The sequence below is a fragment of the Neopsephotus bourkii genome, unplaced genomic scaffold, assembly GCF_033783945.1.
Source record: "Neopsephotus bourkii isolate Nb327-2 ecotype Australia unplaced genomic scaffold, CSIRO-AGI_Nbou_v1 NB_1394, whole genome shotgun sequence".
Classification (NCBI taxonomy): domain Eukaryota; kingdom Metazoa; phylum Chordata; class Aves; order Psittaciformes; family Psittacidae; genus Neopsephotus; species Neopsephotus bourkii.
Genome location: NW_026901872.1, coordinates 1,242,561 through 1,257,990, shown reverse-complemented (window position 1 = coordinate 1,257,990; position 15,430 = coordinate 1,242,561). Strand labels below are relative to the sequence as shown.

Sequence of the window (15,430 nt, the reverse complement as noted above, 5' to 3'; positions counted from 1 at the left end):
TGCTACTCAAATTAAGCTGTTTAATCACTACCATTTCCTGAGGACTGATTTCTATTGACCAGTGCTACAAAAATTCTCAGTGACACTTAAAAGGAAAGTCTGAGCATTACACATTTCTGTTTATCTTGCCACAGGTGGCACTAGAAATCCCTATATACACAATATTCTTTCCTGAATGTTTCTGCTTTACCATATTAGTTTGGAGTCTGCTGAAGTTATGAATATGATACTGTGTAAGAGAGAGCAAAGCGAACAACATTTTTACCAACAGTAAAAAGGACAGCATAAACCACACAACTGAGTTACTATTTAAAGAACAAGAATTTAATTTGGTATGCAATGTTTTCCTAGGAGGATCTTTATTTCCAATGTTATACATGTTAAAATAAGAATGAATAAGTGACTCATTATCTACATGTATAAAAATATAAACATTCTATCAAACATCTGCAAAGTCACTGTTCATGATATGCATCACTAAATAGACCTATACCTTAACTTCTAATTAAAAGAAACACTGCCTTTTTTAATAGCACTTGCAAAACTACTGCATTAAATAAGAACATGAAATGAGAACAACAGCTACAAAATGTATACAGGACTCCAGTATTGTGCCTTTAGTTTCCTGTCCTACTGCATGTCAACAGGTTAGCAGAGTTGTCGTGGTTATCCTTTACTTGAGCTCTCAGTAGAAGAGACCAGCAAAACTCAAGTGACTTTGCCTTGGGCATTTTACCTTTAAGAAATTTTACTGAAATTACTGAGCAATGTTTAAGAAAAATATTGTCTTCTGTGGCAAACAATCAAATTACTGGTACATTTATGGCAGCATCCTTTTAAGGCCAGATGTAGTGAGTTATCAGTAAATGTAGGGCCCCATTTCCTAATACTGGTAATACTCAGGTTTTAGCACAAACACAAAGATTTAAAAATCATCAGTTTATGGTTTTATTACACCCATTTTCACGTAAAATGTGAGAATTTCTGGGTCATTGGCCAGCAAACAGATAGGCAATCACTCATCAAAATACAGGAGATCACTGTTTTAGAGATGCATTCAGGTACCTGTAAGTTTAGCTATGATTCACATTCAAGCTAATATGTAATTGATTTCAGTTGTACAAGCTGATATTCATATTCAATTTTTCCATAGAAACAGGTATAGGAAACCAGTAAAACATTACGATATGTACACAGCATAATATGCAAATGCTCAGCTAGATATATTATGAAATTCTGTAGCACTAAAATGATTAAAAAACTAAATGATTCGTGTAAAATGTTTATATACTGTATATATATATATACACACACTAAATCTGAAGTTCAATTTAAAATTGCCCCTATTCATAGGTCCTAGGATGGATATAGTAAGCTAACAGCTTCTTTAAAAAAAAAAAAAAAAGAAAAAAAGCTATCAAGAGCAAATTTGAACACTTTACTGAAAACTGATTTTATATAAAATCTTAAAAAACATACTTCAGAATTACCTAACAGAAACTAGAAAAGGATGGTCATTATTCTCAAGAACAGCGTTGTAAAGACCTAGTAGCTGTGATCAACGTCCTTTCACTTGTGGTATAAATGTTAAGCACAAAGAAATCATTTCAGAGTAAGGCATGGGACAAACAGGTTTCATTCTGTCTTCAGGTATATTGGCCTCTCACTCTTATTGCTCATGTAAGTTGGCAGGTATACGTGTCTCTCCTTTTAAAAATACTCCATTGTGCAACTATCTACAATGCCCAGTGCTTTCATATGTGCATCTTCAATTTAATCAAATTGACAAGCAATCTTGACAGTATAAAAAAAAAAGAAACAAAAACCAAACTGGTGATGCGGATTATTTTCAGTTTTATGTATTGTGCATGCACTTAATGAAAGACCAAGTGGTGAACACAGAGGCTGAGCACTGAAACTCAATACATATGTAGCAATAGCTCTTTTCAAAGGAATTAAGCTTCTGAAAGTAAAACCCTACTGTGAAATTCTTTGGTTAGAATACAAGTGCTAGAAGTATTTCTAAATTTGGACTTAGAACAATTTCTTATTTAAGAGTGTTAAAAATATAACTTCAAGCCTTTACTATGTACTGTTAAATCCCTCAACGCTCCAGATACATTTAGGATATTTTTCTGTGAAGCTCTGAAGGGACAGTACAGGATTTTAAATCAAGTTCAGGTTTCAAAGGAAACTGCTTTTGTACCCTAATCTTCATTAATTTATTGAGATTGAGCAGCTTGCTCCATCTTCCCTACCGTAAACCCTGCTGCTCAGATCATCTGTTCCAAAGCAAGCTATTGCTGCCTCCTCTGGGAAAGAAAAATTGTTAGATAATGCAAACAAAATACAGCTTGGAAAAGGTAATTTCCCCTGAAGAAACTTGGCGTCACTCTCAGTTTTGCAAAGATGGGGCTTAATTCTTTCTAAGAAGCACTAATTTTGGCTAGGAAGAGGTACTTAACTCTCAGCAGTGTCACTGCCCTGGTACTACTGCCATGAAATCTAAGAAACTGGTTCTTAAAAAAGTAGTTTCTGCATCAGTTCTGTTGGCTTCCAGGTTTTACAGCACTAACGTGACCAAAACTAACAAGCAGGGTGCTCATGATTACACTTGGAATGTACATCTGCATTAATTAATTCAATGTACATGATTTTAGCTTCCCAGGAAGCAGGTCCTACCTTCACTCTGGCAAGCCTCGCTTCATCTCACCCCCCTCATTCTGAGGGTATTTAAGGAAATACACATTGGGATTTCTAAGCATGTTATGGCCAGTAACTTCAAGAGAATTTTAAGGACTTCACATCACCCATGAAAATTACGATTCACAAGCACTCCAATTTTTCAAAGCATTGTTTTTTTACCTCTCAAGGAAATATACATGTGTCTCTGAGGACACATTATAGTTCAAATGGTTGGTTATCCAGAGAACTTGTCCTTTCATATCAGCCTTATGCACCTGCTGCGCAAGCCCTGGTCCAGTTTAAGAACATGGAGAGGGGAGTTCAGAAAGGTAGGGAGCAGGCAGGGGAGGTTGATGCAACCAGTCCTGAAGGGCCACACGCATGTGCCTCCTGCAGAATTGCTCATCTCTATAGATGAATTCGGAGCAGGAGTGCCAACCCCTCACTGGCAGGTATCACTTGAATGTGACGGTCCTTCACAAACAGGCATCATTTTGATGGGGTGAGAGGATAAAATGGACCACTGTGGGTCCACCCACAAAGGTGAAATCCCACTTAAGGACATGGGGATGAGAAAAGACAGCCATTTGTCATGCTATCTTCAACAGAAATTGCTGAAAAGCAACTGGAAGGTTCCTCAGCCCCTAAATGGTGGGTTTTAAAACACTCCACCCCAGCACAGCTATCCCTCAGCTTCTGTGGGCAGACAGGGGTAGGGACTGGGCACACACGCACACCTTCCTGGGACTATTTGCGTACTCCCGACACCTCTCCTTCCTCACTACCAACACAGCTACTGGGAGGCATTGGAGGGAGGATGACAGGATGAGCTGGTATACAGTGGTTGAGCAGGGACACGGTAGACAAAAAGGGACATGGTGGCCAAAGCAAACATGAAGACCTCCTGTCCCTGGGGCCATCAGGAGTTGCATGTAGGAGTGATGGAGGCTGTGCTGGAGGCTGACCTGCACTTGCGCATGGACGCATGCACCAGGGTGAAGAAAGTGCAGGGGGACACTGCCCCCCTTCACGTCCTCCTTCCTCCATGACGGGAGGGGACCATGAGTGTAAGTAAGGGTGTGCAGGGGACACTGCCTTATCCCCCCGCCACGGGCTGGGCAGATGCTCAGTCTCGGCAGAAGACATACTCAGTGTAGCTGGTCCAGATCTTGTCCTCGGCAGGGCCACCCTGCTCAGGGCCAAAGGCGCAGGTACCGGTAGAGGAGCAAGCGGCCATGCGGAAACCGGCCTCGGAGAGACGGTCGAAGGCTTGCTCGAGGAAGTTGAACTTGAGGTAGTAGCGGGCAGTGTAGCGCTCAGGAGGGCGGTCGGGGTCGCGACTCTCATTCAGCGTCTCTCCGAAGACCTCCTTGGCCAGCGCCGTCTTGCCGCAGACGGTGATGCGGGCTACCCGTCGGAACTTGGCGTCTGCCTGCGCCTCCCGCCCTATGGTGTAGGACCCCCGGTAGCCGATGGTGATGTAGCCCGAGCGCCGGCCGCCCGCGCCGTCCAGCGACTGCGAGGGCGTGAGCAGTGGCCCGCCCGAGGGGCTGCGGCTGGCGGTGGGAGACGGAGCGGACGCCGAGGCACCGCCACCGCCGCCTCCTTCCAGCGGTTCGGCCTCCAGGTAGCCGAGAAGCGGCTGCGGCGGCGGCTCTTCGGCGCAGAGCGAGCCGTCGCGGTGGAGTGCTGAGGGGCGAGCAGCGGCGACCCGAGCCTGAGCCAGGCGGCGGGCCAGGTCCGGCAGCTGGAAGTACTCTGCCTCCCGCTGGAGGCGGCTGCGCTCGGGGAAGTGCTCGGGCAGCACCAGCTGCAGGTCCCGCAGGTAGTCCAGGATGTACCGAAAGAGGAAGCCGTCGCGGTCAAGGAAGAAGCGGCCCTTGCTGTCCCGGGGCAGCTCGCTGGGCTGCTGCTGCGAGAACATGCGCCAGAGCAGCGAGTCTCGCACCGAGACCACGGTGCAGCGCCGCGTCACGTACACCTGCCCTCCCACGTTCAGCTCCACGATCTCCGGGAAGGACGACCAGCCGCCCGCCGCCGCTGCCCCGCTCCCCGCCGTCCCGCTCCCTGCCGCCGGCGACACGCCGCCGCCGTTGGGCAGCCCGCGGGCGCTGTCCGCCAGGGCCATACCGAAGCGAGTCCCCCGCCGGCGGAGAGCCGCCGCCCTTTCTCCTCCTCCTCCTCTGGCCGCCTGGGCTCCGGCGGGGCCGCCGCCGTTCGCGGGGGACCTCGCAACCCTCCGCCGCTGCCCGCCGGAGCCTCCCGCCCCGTCTGCCCCCGGAGCAGGGCGGCCGCTGCCAACCCTCTCCCCGCAGCCGCTCTTCTGCCCGATGCCGCCCAAGCGCCTCCGTCGGGCTGCGTGCAGAAAGTCCCGGCGGTGGCCGCGGAGCCGAGTTTATGTAGAGCGGCCGCACCTCGCGGGAGGCAGGGGGGGAACTGGAGGGAGGCAGAGCCGAGTGCACGGGGAGGGGAAGGGGACGGCCCCGCACTGACGCAGGGTCCCCCGTCGCCGTGTTCCCCCCCCCTCTCCCTCCCTGTCCTCCTTCCCCAGCTGCGGCGGCGGTCTTCTTCCCACCCGGTGGACGAGCACCGCTGTATGCAGCCGGCGGCGTAAAACCTTGCCCCTTCACCCCCCTCCCCGCACCTCTGGGGGTTTCGGCTCTCTCCCTGGCGGCTTCTCAGGGGCGTCTCGTCTTTTCGCAGGCAAGAACCTCCCTCTGCTCGCCCCGAGGTGCGGGAGCGGGGAACCCGCGAGACACTATTGTCCCGCCGAAGGAGTCGCGCTGAGCCCCCCGCTAGTCTTTCTAAGGCTTGTCCAAACCCTCGCCGAGCGAGACCCCGACGGGGTAACCGTGTTCCCTCCTTCCCCTCCCCGTGACAGGGGATAAACGCTAGCGTGCGGTGCTACCACACTCGCCTCACCCTGGTCAGCCGCCTACGCAGGTTTTAAGGACCCCGTCACAACCTCTCGCTGACCCGGGACAGCCCCTGGTGGCACCGGGAAGTGCATGCTGGAGTGCCCACCGTCGGGGCTTGGCGGGAGAGGGGGACCCCGGAGCAGATGGGGTCCCTTCGGGCTGCCTGTAAAGTGGCTCTTTGCCGTGAGAGCTCCTCGTGTCTGCGTGAATACGCGTGTAATTGGGTACTCTTACAGCTCGGATTTCATTTGGATTAATTAGGTAGGGGATCTGCGTGAAATATTAGCACCTCTTTAACATGCATTGGCAGAGAGCATTGAAATTACGCTTCAGGCTTGAATTTTATCTACATTTCTGTGTCTCTTTGCAAGTAACAGTGAAGAGCTGCTGCCTCGCAGTACTCAGTTGCTCTCCTCTGGGAGTTCAAGTGTTAGTCTCCTCGAAAGAACAGCTGAAAGGACAGGAAGGTCTGAGGACTACGAAGGCAACGTCAATGCCTTGCTTTCTGGACTGCCCGGCTGCAAACGTCCTAATGCAGTGATCCACGAAGTAGAAATCAAAAGATGCAGAGGCGGGGGGGAAGAAGTCCTTCGAAAACAGAAATGTGAGAGTAAGGAAGGGCAAATTCTCAAGAAACAAGATAAGTTTGCCCAAGAGAAGAAGAGGCAAAAGAGGAAGCAAAGGGAAAAGAGGGGGCGTTTTACAAAAGTTTTAAAAAGCAAATGGATGACAGAGAAAAAGCATGTGTCGACAGAGAGCTGAAAGGGAGATACTGTGGTCTAAGGAAGGAGATGGGGCTTGGGGCATGGGACGCTTGGAAATTACAGGAATTTAATCTGATCAGGACTCAAGAGTAGGGTAGCAAAGATGCAGAGCATTACTTTTTTTCATGTGGGAAAGCCAGCTGCCAGGGCTTTGGCCACCAAGTATTTTCAGTTGTGGGAGCAAAATGGAAAATCAGGTTAATCTGATGTTTTGCTGACATTTTGTAACAAGCAGCTTGTCTCCTTTTTTTTTAGTTATATATTTTTATTTTTAGGGGAGTAGGAGAGAGGTGAAAACAGCTCTGAAAGATCAGGGAAAATTAAAGTAAACCTCAATGAAGCTGGCTTGTTACCCTTTGAAATACCCAAGTCTGTTGCTGTAGAAAAGAAAAAAATGAAAATAATGTGATTTAGCTGCTAGCACAGAGGGAATCTTTGTTTTCTTCCCTTATACTATTTTAGGTTCAATTCACCGCCTAAAAGCACACAAAATTTTCACATGGCAGTTTGATGGTAACAGTTTCATGGAGTTACTTTTACCTCTCAGTCTCTTAATGTAGCATCTCCCCCCACATCACTCTGCTTCTGGCCATTCTTAGCAAGCAGCCACCTCAAGAGCCTCCCACAGATTCGTATTTTAAACTCTACTTCCCTAGTGTGGGCTCTCTGTTGAGAGCACTGTGATTAAACTGTGCACCCAGAAGATGAAATCATACAATGTTTGTGCAGGCGCTTATTCACAGCAGAATTTGCACTGGAGTATTTTGTACCTACCAGCAGGTGAGACTTACAAATGTTCCCCTATATATATATACACACACACATATATATATGAAGGGATAATTAATTAATCTATTAAACAATTTCTTTAGCATTGAGTATTAAAGTAGGCTAATAAAAATAGCACTAACATATTTATTATGCTTGAACTTTTTATTTGCCCTGAGATTTGTTAGATTTGAGACCAGACTTGATAAAACCTGAGCTTAATGGATCTTCCAGCTTGTGTTTCCAGAAGCTTCACAGACAAGTAAGTTCATAGAAGCATAGACTCATAGAATAGTTTGGGTTGGAAGGGACTTCAGAGACTGCCTAGCTTCAAGCCCTCTGCTGTGGGCAGGAACACCGTCCACTAGACCAGATTGCTCAAAGCCCTGTCCAACCTAGCCTTGAACACTGCCAGGGATTGGCAGCCACAGCTTCTCTGGGCAACGTGTGCCAGTGTCTCATCACCTCCAGAGTAAAGGACCTTTCCTAATGTCTAATCTAAATCTCCTTTCATTTTAAAGCCATCCCCCCTTGTTCTGTCACTTTATAGTCCCTCTCCAGATTTCTTCAGGCACTGGAAGCTGCTTTAAGGTCTTCCTGGAGCCTTCTCTTCTCCAGGCTGAACAAGCCCAGCTCAGCCTGCCAAGTTATGCTGCTTCTTCAGACACTGGCTCTCCGGAGCTGCACCTCCACCTGCCTGTCAACTAGAGGAGGCCAGATAAGAAGGACCCACCACATGCTTGTGCAGCAGCATGTCCAAAGTCATGCACATTAAGGGCAGTGAGTGGGGGGGACGACACAGGACACAGACACACAGCTTTAACAAGCACCTTATTTGGGCCCCTATCCCAGATCTTTCTGTAGTGGTAGGAACCGGCCCATCCCACTGCAGTGTTCTGTGCCAATGTACAAGCTGATTTGACCCCCCGGGCCACTGGAACAAGGAGCCTTCTCATGGGAAGATGCTGCTCATACAGCCTGTTCAACAGTCCTGGGCAAAGGCCCAGCTTGCAGTGTTTGTCTCTGAGATAGCTGTCATTTTCTGGGCTTAAAAACATGCCCAGCGCTGAAATAGCTGGTGTAAGCCAACCTCTCTTCAGAAGAATTATCTTCTTTGGACATCTCACTGCTGCTTTATGCATGTGAGGATACTTCGCTTAGCTGCAGGCTTTGATTATTGTAACTTCTTTCTTTAACAGATTTTTTTCTTCTTTTCACAAAATACTCAACTAACTTCTCTGTTTCCTATCTCTTTTCATTTGGCTGCACTGGTCTCCAGCGAGCACAACTGGACTTCATCTGGGGGTAGTATAATGGATATCAACTATTTTTACTTAGGTGTCAGTTACCAGATTGTGTAATACAGTCATAATTTCAGTGGTTTATTATTATTTTGTGGGGGGGACAATGAAATACTAGTACATGTAACATTCAAGGCTGCCACAAAATGCCTCGTAAGGCATACACCACTCTGTAAAGGGCTTGAAATATTAAATACAGTGTAATGGACAGCTAGGCTTTACGACAATAAATAAATAAATAAATGTGTGGTTGAGTTTCTTTCACTCTGCAGCACCATCATGACATTTCTGAGCAATAGCTCCTTCAGATAAGACAGTTGCAGTTGGTGTTTGCTATTAGCTGCCTACCAGAAGTAGCTATGTGTTGGATGCATGCTATCTTAATCTGATGGGATCCAACAGTTTTTAATATTTTGAGAAGCTTACACTGGGTTTGGGGTGTTTGGTTTGGTGGTTTGGTGGGGTGTCTTTTTTTGGGGGGTGGAGGGGGGTGGGTGTTGTTGTGTCAGTGTTTATAAACGTGTCCATCACGATGGGATAAAGAATGAGCTCCTGTTTTGCATTTTGGGCAGCGCACCAGCTGGTGGTCCAGGTTTATTCCGGATGGTTTCCTTCACAAACCATAGAGGAAGGGTAACACCTAGTGGGAGTAAGCCTACACTGCAATTAAGAAATGCAAAGAGCTCCGAAAATTCTTAATAGAGAGAAAACTATAATTTTTCGGTCATAAAAAGTAGATGTAAACTATTTTATCCCTGTTCTGAACTCAAAATGGTGAAAAGCATTTATTAGTTCTTTTTTTCAGTCTGTATTGTATGAAATGGCATAATATTGCTTAGAAAAATGCCTAATTAGATATGACCGAATTGTTTGAATTTTTGATACTAAATTCAGTGAAATATTTAGCCTCCTGCATAAAACCAAGAACAGGAGTTAGTGATCTAGACTGAACCAGTGGCTGAAATAAGCTCTTCTGGGCTTCACAATCTTGCTTAGAGGGTATAGGAAAAAGAGTATAGTTAGTCCCACAGCAAAGTTTATTGCTGAAGAGTTGGGAACTCTTCACATTTTTGCAGCTTATATGCTCTCTAAAATGTGTGTTCTGTAGGTTTGACTTTGTCAGTCAGTGGCTGGCTATTAGATGAAACCTTTCCCATTTCTGAATGATTGCTCAGGGTGAAATTACCCAGCTCAGCATACTGAAGTGACACAAAGTAATGCTGCCAAAAACTTGAATTGTTATTATTCCACCCAAAGCCTGAAGAACTCAACTCTTTCTAAAGAGAGTTATCTTTCCCTGCAAACTCAGTCTCACATGCTGTGTATAGCTGGACATCACAAATTCAGAAGTTGTAGATTTCCATATTTCATGAGAATTGTAATTAATGTTGGTTTTGAAGATATATTTTATAATATCTGTTCATAACCTGTATGTTTGTAACCTGTTTGTATATGCAGTTGAATATGTCTAGCTAGAACTGCATGTTCTAAGAAGTTCAGCTGCTATGAAAATACGTATGTTCAAGCATGAAAGATATTGAAAAATCATAGAGTAATTCAGGTTAAAAGCAACCTCAGGAGGTCATTGAAGTGCTCAAGCACTTTCCTCCTGCCAGTGTGGTACAGACATTGCTCTGAATAATTTTGTGATGGTAATGCTTTGCAGTGCCTGGAGGAGAGGGAAGGAGGAAGGCAGAGAAGTAAGGAGGGAGGGAAGACAGCCATTAGCTGTCTATTCGATGCCCTTGGATGATACAGAGCTGTGACTGAAAAACATAATCAAGTGAGCAATTAGTGAAATTCAGAGCTGTATTAATTTCCTTCAAGCACCTTTGTAAAAATTGGGAGACAAAATGCACCCTCTCAATGTCATGGTGTTGGCAGGTTGTTTCTGCCTCAGTAAAGAAAAGCATTGAAGGGAACACCTTCCACACACATCTTGAGCATCACTGAATTTGGAGGACACAAGAAAAAAAGGCTATGCACCTTATGGCAAATGTGGAAGTACTCCCAGCTCTTTCTTTTCAGGTGATATCTAGGAAAATCTGATGCTTGCTTTCCTATTTCCCTTCTTTGGTTCATTATCAGAAAGTTACAGCTCTGTCTGATGCCAAAAAAGCAGAGGACAGATAAGTCATTTTATAATATGTAGTGGTGTGGTGTTTTACATGCACAATATGTGAGGTTTTTCTCCTGTGCTAAATTGCTCATAACCCCTATGGAGCAGTTTTAAATCAGGATTCTTTTTCTGAGCCTTGACTCTGAAATTAATCTTCTGTATCTCTGTGAAACCTTTCATTCACATCTTCAGATCTCCCCTTGGTGATTTTCCTATCTGTGGATAAATAGCATTCTGGTCTAGCTTCTACCACAGCAACAACAGAAAGACAACCAGACCTTTGCAAATGTGAGTGGAAACTACATCGATCTTCTACATGAATCATCCATGTGGATCAACAACCTTAAAGCCATCTCCTAGAATTTGTCAGTATGAGGATTCAGCAAAGGAGCCTCCTGTTCAGGAAAATGCAACTCATTATCTAGCCAATTAGGATATCAAATACAACCTCTACTCCCACTTAGCCTGCTTTCGTGTGGGGTCAGTCAGGCTTCAGAATAGGTTTCAGTGGGGAAAAAGCACATATTTTTTGGAGGGAGCTAAATCAAAATCTAAGAGCATTGGGTTGCAGAGGAGCATGTTAAGAATTGTCCCCAGTACTGTTCCTCTGAGAACAGTGGTGGTCTCATTCCTGGGCAGGAGCTATCTCCAATAGAAAATGCTTTTTAATGACATTTTCAAAATTCACTGGTCTTGCTTATATCCTTTTCTTGCAAAAATGTATCTTAGCAAATGAATTCAAAATATTTAATGTAATTATTCTTTTCCGCAGAGTGATTCTTCAAAGGTAAAATAGCTAATAATAATGACATTGGCGGTTGTGTGTTTCCAATATATGCATTTGCTGTAGCTGTGATTATTGGAGACATAGTATTCACTAATCTAATACATATCAAAATCATACCTGTGGTCAGTGAACAGTAATTAATGCATTTGTTTTTTCTTTCTGCCACTATGTACCAATGCAAGCTGTGCCTAACCAGTGTTAACTTTTCAATTTAGATTAAAATAAACAAATGAAATGCAATCATTCATTCTGACAGACTTGTTTGAAAGTTCTCATTGAACTCATTGAAATTGAATGTTCTGCTTTGTTCTCTTTACATCTTTTTTTTTCTGTTGAGATCAATTTAAAATCTGTTATGTTTAATAGAAGAAATATCAGAATCCTTACCAGGGATGCTTACAGCATCTGTGCAAGTATGAAGGAGGCGAAAGCCTCAGGTGAAAAGTCCACAGCAGGCACACTAGTATAGGGAAGTTGGCAACTGATTTTTTACTACCTTATCTACCTTTCTTCACTACCTAAGAAAACCATGTTTACACTAGTTTGATTTTTGGTTCTTTTTTTCTCTATGAAGACATAAGCTCATATTCTCAATGGCAGAACTGACTGTATTGGTGTCAAACCCTGCTTGTTTCACAGCCCGTGTAAACTAACCGATATTAAACTGTCAAGGAGTGAGTATCTTCAAGGAGTGAATGGCTGCACAACACTTGTATAGTGTTGTGAAGTCCCCTACTTGCTCATCTCCCACCAGGGTAGTAGTCCCAAAGGATGCTTTGAATATGGTAGATGTGGTTCTAGCTTTCTACTGGGCTCCACAGCCAAGTATCTGTCCACCAGATTTCATAATTTCTTGGCACAGACTGAAATTAAATTAATGAGGTCTCATTACAGACTCAGTGTTCATCTTCCCACATGGAAGATGGAAAACCATTTATATACACATAAAGGGAGAGACTCTTTATTGTCAAGATATTCAAACTTGTTTCTCCTTTCTGAGGACAGATGCTTGTGTGTGGAGGATGCAGCTCCAGAAGCTCTTACTGCTCCAGGCACCCTGGAAAATGTCCATTCTGTCAAGACCTTGCCAAAGTACATGTCACTGACAGCTATAACTAGGGTTAATGCCAGTGGGGACATCTGTGAATGAAGGCTGTAATTAATCTTAGCTCCTGCAGGCAGCGTAACACAGCTGTGCAACCCATGCCAGAATGGGATGCTGGACCTCCTATTCACTGATACCCTCGCTGACCTGCCATGTAAATTAATGTGTCATGGAGAATACATTTCTTTTCACTTATTTAGCAGGGGAAATTATTTGCTGCCTGACTGCCAAAAATCTCTGCCTAGAGAGCGAAACAGCAGAAGTCAGCCTCTTCTAGGGCCAAAGTTGAGTTTGCCAGAACAACCCTCATCCTCAGCAGTGTTTCCAGAACTTTTACCCATTATCCACTGCATAACCCAACTTGATTTTCTGCTTGGGCTGAGCCAAGCTTGAAGAAACTTAGAATCAACTTCATTAGGCATAGCAGATGATTCCCCAGCTTCCTGAATTGCTATGCTAATGAGATGTTACTGCCCAAAGTAATGAAAAGCAGCTGTTTCTTACCTGTAAGGAAAAACTGAGAGTTGCTGTGGTTCATATGGAGGTAAGTTTTATAAGCCTGTCTTCCTTCTTAGAAAATCTCACTGCACGTATTTTGCTCTTTAGTTGCACAGGCCTAAATAGGTTTAATTTAATGTGTCTAGAAAATTCTGAATGTGCTTTCCTGTTTCAAGTATTCACATAGAAGGATTACCACTCTGCCTTGCAGGAGTTTCCTGCAAGATATCATCTGTCTACAATATGTGGGGGTTCAGTCATGTATGTAAATAAAATAATACATTATTACTAAAAATTAACATATTGGCAGAATAAATGAGGGATTGTCAGGACATTTAAGAAATATACGAATGAAGAGTGTGTTTAGATTTAATGAAGTTTTAATGAAGCAAATGGCTTAAATCAAAGACAAATCACAGCCACTTAATTCCAGCTGCCTACAGACTCTTTAAGCCCTCGAGAATACAGGAATTAGATTTTTAAGAGACTCTCCCCTTTGTATACCTGCAAGCTGTTGATAAAGATTATTTATTATTTGCTTATGAACTAAGCACAGAAATTATATTTTTTTGTATCTGCAATGGCAGGAGTATATGCCATAAACTTTTGCTAGCCTAGAAAGAGTTATGCCCATGAAAAGGAAATTGCTTGTTTGTTTTCACCCTTTAATTTTTCATGTGTGTTGTGTAGGGGAGTGTAGGGGAGAGGGACCTGGGGGTCCTAGTGGACGACAGGGTGACCATGAGCCGACACTGTGCCCTTGTGGCCAAGAAGGCCAATGGCAACCTGGGCTGTATTAGAAGGGGGGTGGTTAGTAGGTCGAGAGAGGTCCTCCTTCCCCTCTACTCTGCCCTGGTGAGACCTCATCTGGAATATTGTGTCCAGTTCTGGGCCCCTCAGTTTAAAAAGGACAGGGACCTGCTGGAGAGAGTCCAGCGCAGGGCAACTAAGATGATTAAGGGAGTGGAGCATCTCCCTTATGAGGAAAGACTGAGGGAGCTGGGTCTCTATAGTTTGGAGAAGAGGAGATTGAGGGGTGACCTTATTAGTGTATATAAATATATAAAGGGGGAGTGTCACGAGGATGGAGCCAGGCTCTTCTCAGTGGCAAACAATGATAGGACAAGGGATAATAGGTACAAACTGGAACACAAGAGGTTCCACTTAAACTTGAGAAGAAACTTCTTCTCAGTGAGGGTGACGGAACACTGGAAGAGGCTGCCAAGGGAGATTGTGGAGTCTCCTTCTCTGGAGACATTCAAAACCCGCCTGGACACATTCCTGTGTAACCTTATCTAGGTGTTCCTGCTCTGGCAGGGGGATTGGACTAGATGATCTTTTGAGGTCCCTTCCAATCTCTAACATACTGTGATACTGTGTGATACTGTGTATGTACAGTTTTTGCCAAACTGCCTTTCTCAGAAAATGGAAACCTCTCTTCATTATTATTTGTATTTTTTAACTGAATGTCACAAGTCTAGATTGTATCAGAACTTAGTCCTCTAAATAAAATCCTTTCAAATAAAACAAGCAAAAGAAAATCTATTTATCTCAAGGAGGTTAAATCACACAGAAATAGGTTGAGATTATAGGATGGATCTTAGTGAAGGGGGTTTTATCTGAGAGGCAGCAGATAAGCGTAAAGCCTGCAGTCATAGTGATAAATAGGAAAAGATCTCTTTATAAGTCAAGATGCTGCCTATGACTGACAGTCTGAGAAAGGAAAGAAATTAAATTTGCCAAGCATAAGGCTTGTTAAAAGAGAAGGGAAGAAATGAAATATCTAGCTAAGGAAAAGCAAAATAAGTACAGAACAATTATTTCTGTATTTTATAAGCCCTGAGGTCCAAATTTTCAGTATTTTAGAGGAGTACAGTAACTATGTAGCCAGGTCTTTAATACTGTATATAGATAATAAATGTGATTATTCAGATCTGTTTGATAGTGGAGTGACTATCAACAGCAAACTGCTCATCAGTAACCTACCAAGGTGACCTCTTAACCTTTTTTCTCTGCCTCTGTCATTTGCTCAAGGCCGATGTTTCTGTTCCCTTGATTTCTAGAGGAAAAAGATGATGTTTGGATGACTGCCATTTAACAACACGAGATGTACTAGGAGGGCATCTTCCAATTGTTTCCTCTAGGAAAACTCTACTTTCTTCCTTTTTCTGTGATGGAGCTTTTTTTCCATCATCCAGAGTGAATATATTCAATGCATCTGTTCCAGGTTTTCTTGTTTTGTGGTAGGAAAAAAATGTTTGGGAAGCCAGAGGACGTGCTCACATACAACCCTAAGAGTTGGCATCTCTGCAGGTACGAGAGGACAGATTATCAATAATGCCAAATTAAGTATGCATCATGTGTCCAGAGAAGGAGTCAAGAGTAAGACGGAGTGGAGGAGCAGATGAATGGAAAGAACAAGGTCTTCTGGTTGCTATACAAAGGAAAAAAAAATATTTGTAGCTATGTTTAGTATTAGTAACTG

General features: G+C 44.1%; 2 protein-coding genes across 2 annotated transcripts in view; one reads left to right on the top strand and one right to left on the bottom strand.

Annotated features, from left to right (window-relative positions):
* Positions 1–302: 302 nt before the first annotated feature.
* On the bottom strand, positions 303–5,073 carry KCTD12 (potassium channel tetramerization domain containing 12). Its single transcript, XM_061367765.1, has one exon. It carries the CDS (start codon positions 4,811–4,813, stop codon positions 3,812–3,814), a length of 1,002 nt encoding a protein of 333 aa, XP_061223749.1. The 5' UTR covers positions 4,814–5,073; the 3' UTR covers positions 303–3,811.
* Positions 5,074–6,353: 1,280 nt separating this feature from the next.
* ACOD1 (aconitate decarboxylase 1) overlaps positions 6,354–15,430 on the top strand; it is a 35,815-nt gene continuing 26,738 nt past the window's right edge. The window contains exon 1 of the mRNA XM_061367724.1: positions 6,354–7,147. The gene's annotated coding sequence lies outside the window, so the exon portion shown is untranslated. The remainder of the gene's footprint in view (positions 7,148–15,430) is intronic.